The sequence below is a fragment of the Oncorhynchus keta genome, chromosome 29 (assembly GCF_023373465.1).
Source record: "Oncorhynchus keta strain PuntledgeMale-10-30-2019 chromosome 29, Oket_V2, whole genome shotgun sequence".
NCBI classification, from domain to species: Eukaryota; Metazoa; Chordata; class Actinopteri; order Salmoniformes; family Salmonidae; genus Oncorhynchus; species Oncorhynchus keta.
This window is the reverse complement of record NC_068449.1, coordinates 5,962,915-5,974,909: the sequence shown is the minus strand read 5'-3', so window position 1 is coordinate 5,974,909 and position 11,995 is coordinate 5,962,915. Positions and strand designations below refer to the sequence as shown.

The 11,995-nt window shown below is 45.8% G+C and overlaps 1 protein-coding gene across 2 annotated transcripts in view; it reads right to left on the bottom strand.

Annotated features, from left to right (window-relative positions):
- LOC118370612 (ena/VASP-like protein) overlaps positions 1 to 11,995 on the bottom strand; it is an 89,136-nt gene that overhangs the window by 73,517 nt on the left and 3,624 nt on the right. Inside the window, exon 1 of one of the 2 annotated variants that reach the window (XM_052485827.1) lies at positions 3,492 to 4,131. The exons of the other annotated variant lie outside the window; for it this stretch is intronic. Coding sequence (XP_052341787.1) covers positions 3,492 to 3,514 — 23 coding nt within the window. The 5' untranslated portion in view covers positions 3,515 to 4,131. Of the gene's footprint in view, positions 1 to 3,491; positions 4,132 to 11,995 lie in introns of those variants that run through there. 2 annotated transcript variants of the gene reach the window in all.

The window sequence follows — 11,995 nt, the reverse complement described above, 5'->3', positions numbered from 1 at the left end:
TATGATAGTTACAGTATGATATACTCATTATGATAGTTACAGTATGATATACTCATTATGTAGTTACAGTATGCTATACTCATTATGATAGTTACAGTACGCTATTCTCATTATGATAGTTACAGTATGATATACTCATTATGATAGTTACAGTACGCTATTCTCATTATGATAGTTACAGTATGATATACTCATTATGATAGTTACAGTATGATATACTCATTATGATAGTTATAGTACACTACATTCTGAATGGTTGACATGGAATCACTGAGGCAAAAGTACCACTATGGGTTTATTCGCTGTTTTCAATTGGTTAAACAAGTCATCCTCAGTTAGGATTGGTTAAACAAGTCCTCCTCTGTTAGGATTGGTTGAACAAGTCCTCCTCTGTTAGGATTGGTTGAACAAGTCCTTCTCAGTTAGGATTGGTTAAACAAGTACTCCTCTGTTAGGATTGGTTAAACAAGTCCTTCTCAGTTAGGATTGGTTAAACAAGTCCTCCTTTGTTAGGATTGGTTAAACAAGTCCTTCTCAGTTAGGATTGGTTAAACAAGCCCTTCTCAGTTAGGATTGGTTAAACAAGTCCTCCTCAGTTAGGATTGGTTAAACAAGTCCTCCTCAGTTAGGATTGGTTAAACAAGTCCTCCTCTGTTAGGATTGGTTAAACAAGGCATCCTCAGTTAGGATTGGTTAAACAAGTCCTCCTCTGTTAGGATTGGTTAAACATGTCCTCCTCATTTAGGATTGGTTAAACAAGTCCTCCTCTGTTAGGATTGGTTAAACAAGTCCTCCTCAGTTAGGATTGGTTAAACAAGTCCTCCTCATTTAGAATTGGTTAGACAAGTCCTCCTCTGTTAGGATTGGTTAAACAAGTCCTTCGCTTGGTTAAACAAGTCCTCCTCTGTTAGGATTGGTTAAACAAGTCCTCCTCTGTTAGGATTGGTTAAACAAGTCCTTTGATTGGTTAAACAAGTCCTCCTCTGTTAGGATTGGTTAAACAAGTCCTCCTCAGTTAGGATTGGTTAAACAAGTCCTCCTCATTTAGGATTGGTTAAACAAGTCCTTCGCTTGGTTAAACATGTCCTCCTCTGTTAGGATTGGTTAAACAAGTCCTCCTCTGTTAGGATTGGTTAAACAAGTCATCCTCTGTTAGGATTGGTTAAACAAGTCATCCTCTGTTAGGATTGGTTAAACAAGTCATCCTCTGTTAGGATTGGTTAAACAAGTCCTCCTCTGTTAGGATTGGTTAAACAAGTCCTCCTCTGTTAGGATTGGTTAAACAAGTCCTCCTCTGTTAGGATTGGTTAAACAAGTCATCCTCTGTTAGGATTGGTTAAACAAGTCATCCTCTGTTAGGATTGGTTAAACAAGTCCTCCTCTGTTAGGATTGGTGGACAGAGCTTTGGGACACACCAGGCTGCATTATGCCGTTGTCAAGGTGAATTACTATCATTGTTTGTCACTCCAGGAATCCAAAAAACCCAGCCGGACTTCAACATAGATCCACGGTGCTCACAAACTAACATAGAGCCTGTGGAAAAGATGTTGTTGGTATCAAACATCGGAGCAAGACACATCAAAGATGGATGGATTATCTCAGTAGACTACATGTCTTCCAAGATGAAAGGAATTGCAGTAATGACGTGGGCTGTGGTCGCCAAGGCGACGGAAGGGGTAAGTAAGTAGTAGACACATGGCTACAGCCCCTCCCCCCACCTACATCCCAAGCCCTCTGTACAGGCAGGTCCCTATCGGTCACTAATCCTTATTCTTAAAGGGAAATGCAGTAATTTTGGTACTGTAGCAACTGGCTAGTTATGGGTCTGAGGAAGCACTCTCACCGGGGAGTTACGGTAGCTAGCACAATTTCTGTTTGATGTTAATGGTCAGTCATCAACTGAAAGGTAATGAGGATAGCAGATGTAGAGAAAGAGAGAGAGTTAGAGAGAGAGCTAGAGAGGGTTAGAGAGAGGAAGAGAGAGGGGGGGTTTGAGAGAGGGCAGGTGGAGTGAGGGTTAGAGGGAGACAGAGAGGGGGGGTTTAGAGAGAGGGAGAGGGTTAGACAGAGGGAGAGGGTTAGAGAGAGGGCAGGTTGAGTGAGGGTTTGAAAGAGAGAGGGAAGAGAGAGAGGCTGAGGTAGTTTTAAAGCCAATAAATGCAGGTTCAGCAACAGCAAAGCTCCCCAAGGATGCCAGGCGCTGTTGTGCTTCCAGAATGCAGACAGGAAAATGGCTGCCAAGGTAAACAGAATCCTGACCTGAGTAGAAACAATATGCTATTAAATTATATTTTCACAAGCTCATATGTATATTATAAGCTTGTTATTACAACATTAAACAGTTGAGTGGTCTCCAACTGTTTTCACTTTGGGGGTAAATGCATTTTGTTTGTCAAGTGACAATGTTCCTAAAGCTCTCACTCCCTCCAAAGATGAGTTATGTCATCATTGCGCATACAGTCAGTTGTATGCCCTACACACTGACAGAAAGCATTTGTCCACAATCCTGTGAGTGAATCCTGGTATTGGCCCTTAGCTAGAGAGTCATTAAACAGCTAAATTCCCCATTCCAGCATTCACAGAGCTTCCTCAGGTGATTCTTCCTTCATACTGACTACATCTGTCACGGTCGTGATTAAAGACGGACCAAGGCGCAGTGTGCGTAGAGTTCCACATCTTTATTAACCTGGAAACTTCAACAAAACAAGAAACGAACAACGAACTGTGTAGCACAATAACACAAACAATATCCCACAACCCAGGTGGGAACAATGGAGAACTTAAGTATGATCCCCAAATTAGAGACAACGATAATCAGCTGCCTCTAATTGGGAACCATACCAAGCACACCAACATAGAAATAGAAAAACTAGAACACCCCGCTAGTCACGCCCTGACCTACAACACCATAGAGAACCAAGGGCTCTCTATGGTCAGGGCGTGACAACATCACCTGGGTTGTGTTCAGTAGGGTACACCGTAGCATAAAACATAAAAAGAAAAGTCCAGGTTTTCACTCCCTGTTTATTAACTCAGTTTTCTTCCGTTTGGCACTTAATGAACACAACCCTAAAAATCCAGTCCTCACAAACTACTACCATTCCTTGATTAGAACATTTTGGAAAGTGGAATTTCAGTTTAGTTCCTGAATTTACAGAATTTAAATGGAATTGACCCCAACCCTGGTCCCAGTCTCAGTAATCTCCTCAGTCCATGTATCTAGAGATCCACCCAGCCTGCTGGTAGTAGGAGTCCTAACCCTGACTATATGATTGTCTTATCATCATTGTCCAATCACATCTCTGATTTATACACTTCACACCTGAATAGTCAAATTCCTAACAACGGCAACATCAGTTGTATCAAAGAACTATCTACCAATACCATTTCTCAACTATCCTGAACATACAGTATACTACTGTATCAACAGAACATTCCGAGGCAAATGGACAAGACAAAAGCGACACAGTGAGAAAGGCATTATCCTTACCCGAAATCGTCAAAGGAATACATGGTTGGCAGATGGTTTCAATGGAAGAGGTAGAAGTAGATAGTCTTGCACAAGACGAATGGTGGGGAAGGTTACACGGAAGGGCAAGCATCAGTCAGAGTGGAGAGGTCAGAGTGGAGAGGTCTGCGGAACTTCACACCTCATCTTCTATCTTCCTCAGAGGAGGTTCAAATAAACCCTCATTCTAGAAGCACAATAATCCACATTCACCAGAACTGATGTGAAGGAAGAAGAGCACAGACAGCTTAGAGAGTGAGTGAAAGAGAGATGGAAGGAGTGTGAGAGTGTGTTTGTGAGAGAGACCGTGAGTCAGTAAGAGAGAGAGAGATAGGGAGGAGAGAGAGTCAGAGAGAGTCAGAGTGAGTCAGTAAGAGAGAGGTGAGAGAGAGTCAGAGCAATAGAGTCAGAGAGAGAGAGAGAGAGCGAGAGAGTAAGAGAGAGAGGCAAGAGAGAGTTAGAGAGAGAGTCAGAGGGAGTCAGTAAGAGAGAGAGGAGAGCGAGTCAGAGAGCGAGTCAGAGAAAGCATCTGAGCGAGTCAGTAAGAGAGAGAGAGCGGAAAGAGAGAGTCAGAGAACGTGATCACACCAGCAGTCACCTTGCCCTATACTCACATCCACTCGGAGGATTGGGGGGCTGTATAGCCTATCTGCCTCCGAGTAGTCTCGCCCATTGGATTTACTGAAAGAGCCACATGATCCCTGTAATCAGTGAATAACCACAGCATGATAGCCTGATCACAGATCTGTTTGTGCTGTATAACCAACTCCTAAAGTCATTGCCAAGAGAGAGAGAGAGATGGCGCCAGAGAAGATGGCAAACATGCTACGTGCCTCCAGCCGATTGTGTTTTTTTGTTCATTTTTTGCATTGTTTGTAACTTGTTTTTTTTAAACGTATTTTGTACACAATGTTGCCGCTACCGTCTCTTATGACCGAAGATAACTTCTAGACATCAGGACTGCGATTACTCACCATGGACTGGCAGAATCCTTTTTTTTTCTTTCACGACTCTGACGAGCCCGATGTGAAGGATATACTGTTTCCTGGGGAACAGGCCCCGATCTCTGTGATCTGCGTGAAGAGAATTCGTAGGCGAACGAATGAGCCGCCACTTCCCTCCATTCTGCTAGCAAACGTGCAATCTTAACTGGTCGATTTTATTCTCCAAAGATATTAAAAACTGTAACATCTTATGCTTCACGGAGTCGTGGCTGAACAACGACAATATCAACATACAGCTGGCTGGTTATACGATGGACTGGCAGGATAGAACAGCGGCGTCTGGTAAGACAAGGGGCGGCGTACTATGTAGTTTTGTAAATAACAGCTGGTGCACGATATCTAAGGAAGTCATGAGCTATTGCTCACCCGAGGTAGAGTTTCTCATGATAAGCTGTAGATCACGCTATCTACCTAGAGAGTTTTCATCTGTGTTCTTTGTAGCTGTTTACATACCACCACAGTCAGAGGCTGGCACTAAGACGTCATTGAATGAGCTGTATTCCGCCATAAGCAAACAAGAAAATGCTCACCCAGAGGCGGCGCTCCTAGTAGCCGGGGACTTTAATGCAGGGAATCTTAAATCCGTTTTACCAAATTTCTATCAGAATGTTAAATGTGCAACCAGAGGAAAAAGAACGCTGGACCACCTATACTCCACACACAGAGACGCATACAAAGCTCTCCCTCGCCCTCTACTTGGCAAATCTGACCATAATTCCATCCTGCTGATTCCTGCTTACAAGCAAAAATTAAAGCATGAAGCACCAGTGACTCGATCGATTAAAAAGTGGTCAGATGGAGCAGCTGATAAGCTACAGGACTGTTTTGCTAGCACAGACTGAAATATGTTCCAGAATTCCTCTGATGGCATTGAGGAGTACACATCAGTAATTGTTCAGGGTAGTCAGGAACCAATACACGCAGTCAGTCAGGAAAGCTAAGGCCAGCTTCTTCAGGCAGAAGTTTGCATCCTGTAGTTCCAACTCCAAAACGTTCTGGGACACTGTGAAGTCCATGGAGAACAAGAGCACCTCCTCCCAGCTGCCCACTGCACTGAGGCTAGGTAACACGGTCACCACCGATAAATCCATGATTATCGAAAACTTCAATAAGCATTTCTCAACGGCTGGCCATGCCTTCCGCCTGGCTACTCCAACCTCGGCCAACATCTCCGCCCCCCCCGCAGCTCCTCGCCCAAGCCTCTCCAGGTTCTCCTTTACCCAAATCCAGATAGCAGATGTTCTGAAAGAGCTCCAAAACCTGGACCCGTACAAATCAGCTGGGCTTGACAATCTGGACCCTCTATTTCTGAAACTATCCGCCGCCATTGTCGCAACCCCTATTACCAGCCTGTTCAACCTCTCTTTCATATCGTCCGAGATCCCCAAGGATTGGAAAGCTGCCACAGTCATCCCCCTCTTCAAAAGGGGAGACACCCTGGACCCAAACTGTTACAGACCTATATCCATCCTGCCCTGCCTATCCAAGGTCTTCGAAAGCCAAGTCAACAAACAGGTCACTGATCATCTCGAATCCCACCGTACCTTCTCCGCTGTGCAATCTGGTTTCCGAGCCGGTCACGGGTGCACCTCAGCCACACTCAAGTTACTAAACGATATCATAACCGCCATCGATAAAAGACAGTACTGTGCAGCCGTCTTCATCGACCTTGCCAAGGCCTTCGACTCTGTCAATCACCATATTCTTATCGGCAGACTCAGTAGCCTCGGTTTTTCGGATGACTGCCTTGCCTGGTTCACCAATCAATTTGCAGACAGAGTTCAGTGTGTCAAATCGGAGGGCATGCTGTCCGGTCCTCTGGCAGTCTCTATGGGGGTGCCACAGGGTTCAATTCTCGGGCCGACTCTTTTCTCTGTATATATCAATGATGTTGCTCTTGCTGCGGGCGATTCCCTGATCCACCTCTACGCAGACGACACCATTCTATATACTTTCGGCCCATCATTGGACACTGTGCTATCTAACCTCCAAACGAGCTTCAATGCCATGCAACACTCCTTCCGTGGCACCAACTGCTCTTAAACGCTAGTAAAACCAAATGCATGCTTTTCAACCGATCGCTGCCTGCACCCGCATGCCCGACTAGCATCACCACCCTGGATGGTTCCGACCTTGAATATGTGGACATCTATAAGTACCTAGGTGTCTGGCTAGACTGCAAACTCTCCTTCCAGACTCATATCAAACATCTCCAATCGAAAATCAAATCAAGAGTCGGCTTTCTATTCCGCAACAAAGCCTCCTTCACTCACGCCGCCAAGCTTACCCTAGTAATACTGACTATCCTACCGATCCTCGACTTCGGCGATGTCATCTACAAAATGGCTTCCAACACTCTACTCAGCAAACTGGATGCAGTCTATCACAGTGCCATCCGTTTTGTCACTAAAGCACCTTATACCACCCACCACTGCGTCTTGTATGCTCTAGTCGGCTGGCCCTCGCTACATATTCGTCGCCAGCCCCACTGGCTCCAGGTCATCTACAAGTCCATGCTAGGTAAAGCTCCGCCTTATCTCAGTTCACTGGTCACGATGGCAACACCCATTCGCAGCACGCGCTCCAGCAGGTGTATCTCATTGATCATCCCTAAAGCCAACACCTCATTTGGCCGCCTTTCGTTCCAGTACTCTGCTGCCTGTGACTGGAACGAATTGCAAAAATCGCTGAAGTTGGAGACTTTTATCTCCCTCACCAACTTCAAACATCAGCTATCTGAGCAGCTAACCGATCGCTGCAGCTGTACATAGTCTATTGGTAAATAGCCCACCCATTTTCACCTACCTCATCCCCATACTGTTTTATTTATTTACTTTTCTGCTATTTTGCACACCAATATCTCTACCTGTATATGACCATCTGATCATTTATCACTCCAGTGTTAATCTGCAAAATTGTAATTATTCGCCTACCTCATGCCTTTTGCACACATTGTATATAGACTCCCCCTTTTTTCTACTGTGTTATTGACTTGTTAATTGTTTACTCCATGTGTAACTCTGTGTTGTCTGTTCACACTGCTATGCTTTATCTTGGCCAGGTCGCAGTTGCAAATGAGAACTTGTTCTCAACTAGCCTACCTGGTTAAATAAAGGTGAAATCAATTTTAAAAAGTAATTGGCTTCATCAATACAGTGCCTTGCAAAAGCATTAATCCCCCTTGGTGTTTTTCCTATTTTGTTGCATTACAACCTGTAATTGAAATGTATTTGTATTTTTATTTCATGTAATGGACACAAAATAGCCCTAACCGGTGAAGTGAAATTAAAAAAGTAACTTGTTTCAAAGAATAGTAAAAAATAAAGAAGGAAAAGTGGTGTGTGTATATGTATTCACCCCCTTTGCTAGGAAGCCTCTAAATAAGATCTGGTGCAACCACTTACCTTCAGAAGTCACAGAATTAGTTAAATAAAGTCTACCTGTGTGCAATCTAAATGTCACATGATCTGTCACATGATCTCAGTATATATACACCTGCTCTGAAAGGCCCCAGAGTCTGCAACACCACTAAGCAAGGGGCACCACCAAGCAAGCAGCACCATGAAGACCAAGGAGCTCTCCAAACAGATCAGGGACAAAGTCGTGGAGAAGTTTAGATCAGGGTTGAGTTATAAAAAAATATCAGAAATCTTGAACATCCCACAGAGCACCATTAAATCCATTATTAAAAAATGGAAAGAATATGGCACCACAACCATCCTGCCAGGAGAGGAACGCTCACCAAAACTCACAGACCAGGCAAGGAGGACATTAATCAGAGAGGCTACAAAGAGACAAAAGATAACCCTGAAGGAGCTGCAAAGCTCCACAACGGAGATTGGAGTGTCTGTCCATAGGACCACTTTAAGCCGTACACTCCACAGAGCTGGGCTTTAAGGAAGAGTGGCCAGAGAAAAAGGCATTGCTTAATAAATAAAAAAATAAGCAAACACATTTGGTGTTTGCCAAACGTGTTTGGAGATGTGGGAGACTCCCCAAACAAATGGAAGGTGGTAGGTGCCAGGCGCACCGGTTTGTGTCAAGAACTGCAACGCTGCTGGGGTTTTCACGCTCAACAGTTTCCCGTGTGTGTCAAGAATGGTCCACCACCCCAAAGGACATCCAGCGAACTTGACACAGCTGTGGTAAGCATTGGAGTCAACACGGGCCAGTATCCCTGTACCAAGCTTTCAACACCTTGTAGAGTCCATGCCCCAACGGATGGAGGCTGTTCTGAGAGGAAAATGGGGGAGGTGCAACTCAATATAATGAAATGTGTTCCTAATGTTTTCTATACTCAGTGTATATACACACACATACACACAGACTGCAGAGAACATGCCAAATAAGGATTCCTTTTATTTTCTAGAGCTGAGATTTAGTCATTTGATACTACATGGTTGGTTGGTCTGGTTTCGTAGTGAACATACAAGAAGCAGACTGTCTCTTCATCACTAAACTGCAGAGGACATCTAAGTAGAATGTGATGAATGTGATGAATATGATAGCGCTTAGAGCTCGTTGAGCTGTATCACACAAACCACCACCGATCTGAGAAGCCTGTAGAAAAAAACGCGGAACTCAGGATTTTCATAGCGTATTCTACCTTTTCTTTTGGTGGATGAGTCACTGCGGCAATCGTGCTTACGTTTCCCAGGAGACTTCTCCCTATGCAATGACTGAGTACGGCTGGCAGGGAGAATACAGATGAATCATAGCAATGATAATAAACACTTACGCTAAAGCTATAAATAGCCCTGCATATAGGGAAGTTGTGGGATTGCAGTGGCTGCAATCGAAGCACTGAGGCTGAATAAATCATTGAATTGAATCCGTTCCCCTACGTCCATCTGATGATTTAAGGCTTCCCTTTAACACTCCCTTTTCGCTTCCTGACTGAGAGAACAGCCAGACACAGGCTACAGGACACACAGAGTGCTTCCTGACTGAGAGAACAGCCAGACACAGGCTACAGGACACACAGAGTGCTGCTTCCTGACTGAGAGAACAGCCAGACACAGGCTACAGGACACACAGAGTGCTGCTTCCTGACTGAGAGAACAGCCAGACACAGGCTACAGGACACACAGAGTGCTGCTTCCTGACTGAGAGAACAGCCAGACACAGGCTACAGGACACACAGAGTGCTGCTTCCTGACTGAGAGAACAGCCAGACACAGGCTACAGGACACACAGAGTGCTGCTTCCTGACTGAGAGAACAGCCAGACACAGGCTACAGGACACATAGAGTGCTGCTTCCTGACTGAGAGAACAGCCAGACACAGGCTACAGGACACACAGAGTGCTGCTTCCTGACTGAGAGAACAGCCAGACACAGGCTACAGGACACATAGAGTGCTTCCTGACTGAGAGAACAGCCAGACACAGGCTACAGGACACACAGAGTGCTGCTTCCTGACTGAGAGAACAGCCAGACACAGGCTACAGGACACATAGAGTGCTTCCTGACTGAGAGAACAGCCAGACACAGGCTACAGGACACACAGAGTGCTTCCTGACTGAGAGAACAGCCAGACACAGGCTACAGGACACACAGAGTGCTGCTTCCTGACTGAGAGAACAGCCAGACACAGGCTACAGGACACACAGAGTGCTGCTTCCTGACTGAGAGAACAGCCAGACACAGGCTACAGGACACACAGAGTGCTGCTTCCTGACTGAGAGAACAGCCAGACACAGGCTACAGGACACATAGAGTGCTTCCTGACTGAGAGAACAGCCAGACACAGGCTACAGGACACACAGAGTGCTTCCTGACTGAGAGAACAGCCAGACACAGGCTACAGGACACACAGAGTGCTTCCTGACTGAGAGAACAGCCAGACACAGGCTACAGGACACACAGAGTGCTGCTTCCTGACTGAGAGAACAGCCAGACACAGGCTACAGGACACACAGAGTGCTGCTTCCTGACTGAGAGAACAGCCAGACACAGGCTACAGGACACATAGAGTGCTTCCTGACTGAGAGAACAGCCAGACACAGGCTACAGGACACACAGAGTGCTTCCTGACTGAGAGAACAGCCAGACACAGGCTACAGGACACACAGAGTGCTTCCTGACTGAGAGAACAGCCAGACACAGGCTACAGGACACATAGAGTGCTGCTTCCTGACTGAGAGAACAGCCAGACACAGGCTACAGGACACATAGAGTGCTGCTTCCTGACTGAGAGAACAGCCAGACACAGGCTACAGGACACACAGAGTGCTGCTTCCTGACTGAGAGAACAGCCAGACACAGGCTACAGGACACATAGAGTGCTTCCTGACTGAGAGAACAGCCAGACACAGGCTACAGGACACATAGAGTGCTGCTTCCTGACTGAGAGAACAGCCAGACACAGGCTACAGGACACACAGAGTGCTGCTTCCTGACTGAGAGAACAGCCAGACACAGGCTACAGGACACATAGAGTGCTTCCTGACTGAGAGAACAGCCAGACACAGGCTACAGGACACATAGAGTGCTTCCTGACTGAGAGAACAGCCAGACACAGGCTACAGGACACATAGAGTGCTTCCTGACTGAGAGAACAGCCAGACACAGGCTACAGGACACATAGAGTGCTTCCTGACTGAGAGAACAGCCAGACACAGGCTACAGGACACATAGAGTGCTTGCTGACTGAGAGAACAGCCAGACACAGGCTACAGGACACATAGAGTGCTTGCTGACTGAGAGAACAGCCAGACACAGGCTACAGGACACACAGAGTGCTTCCTGACTGAGAGAACAGCCAGACACAGGCTACAGGACACACAGAGTGCTTGCTGACTGAGAGAACAGCCAGACACAGGCTACAGGACACACAGAGTGCTTCCTGACTGAGAGAACAGCCAGACACAGGCTACAGGACACACAGAGTGCTTCCTGACTGAGAGAACAGCCAGACACAGGCTACAGGACACAGAGTGCTTCCTGACAAATTAAAAATCTGTCGTTCTGCCCCCTCAAGTTGGCTGGAACGTCCATTGGGTCGTGGACCATTCTTGATACACATGGGAAACTATTGAGTGTGAAATGCTTTGCATTTCTTGACAGACTAAAACCGGTGCGCCTGACACCTACTACTATACCCCGTTCAAAGGCACTTAAATCTTTTGTCTTGCCCATTCATCCTCTGAATGCACACAATCCATGTCTCCATTGTCTCAAGGCTTAACAATCATTCTTTAACCTGTCTCCTCCCCTTCATCTACACTGATTGAAGTGGATTTAACAAGTGACATCAATAAGGGATCATAGCCTGGATTCACCTGGTCAGTGTATACTATGGTGTGATATGAAACACATCAACTTGGCAAGCACGTATAGACTGTAAAAACCTTGTTTCAGTGACGTTACACTCAAGCACATTTTGATGACATGGGGACGTATCCTTGGCACAGTGTAAAAGGTAGATCTGGGACCAGGCGAACAGCATGATGGGAACATGTAAAAATGTTTCTTGGCGACA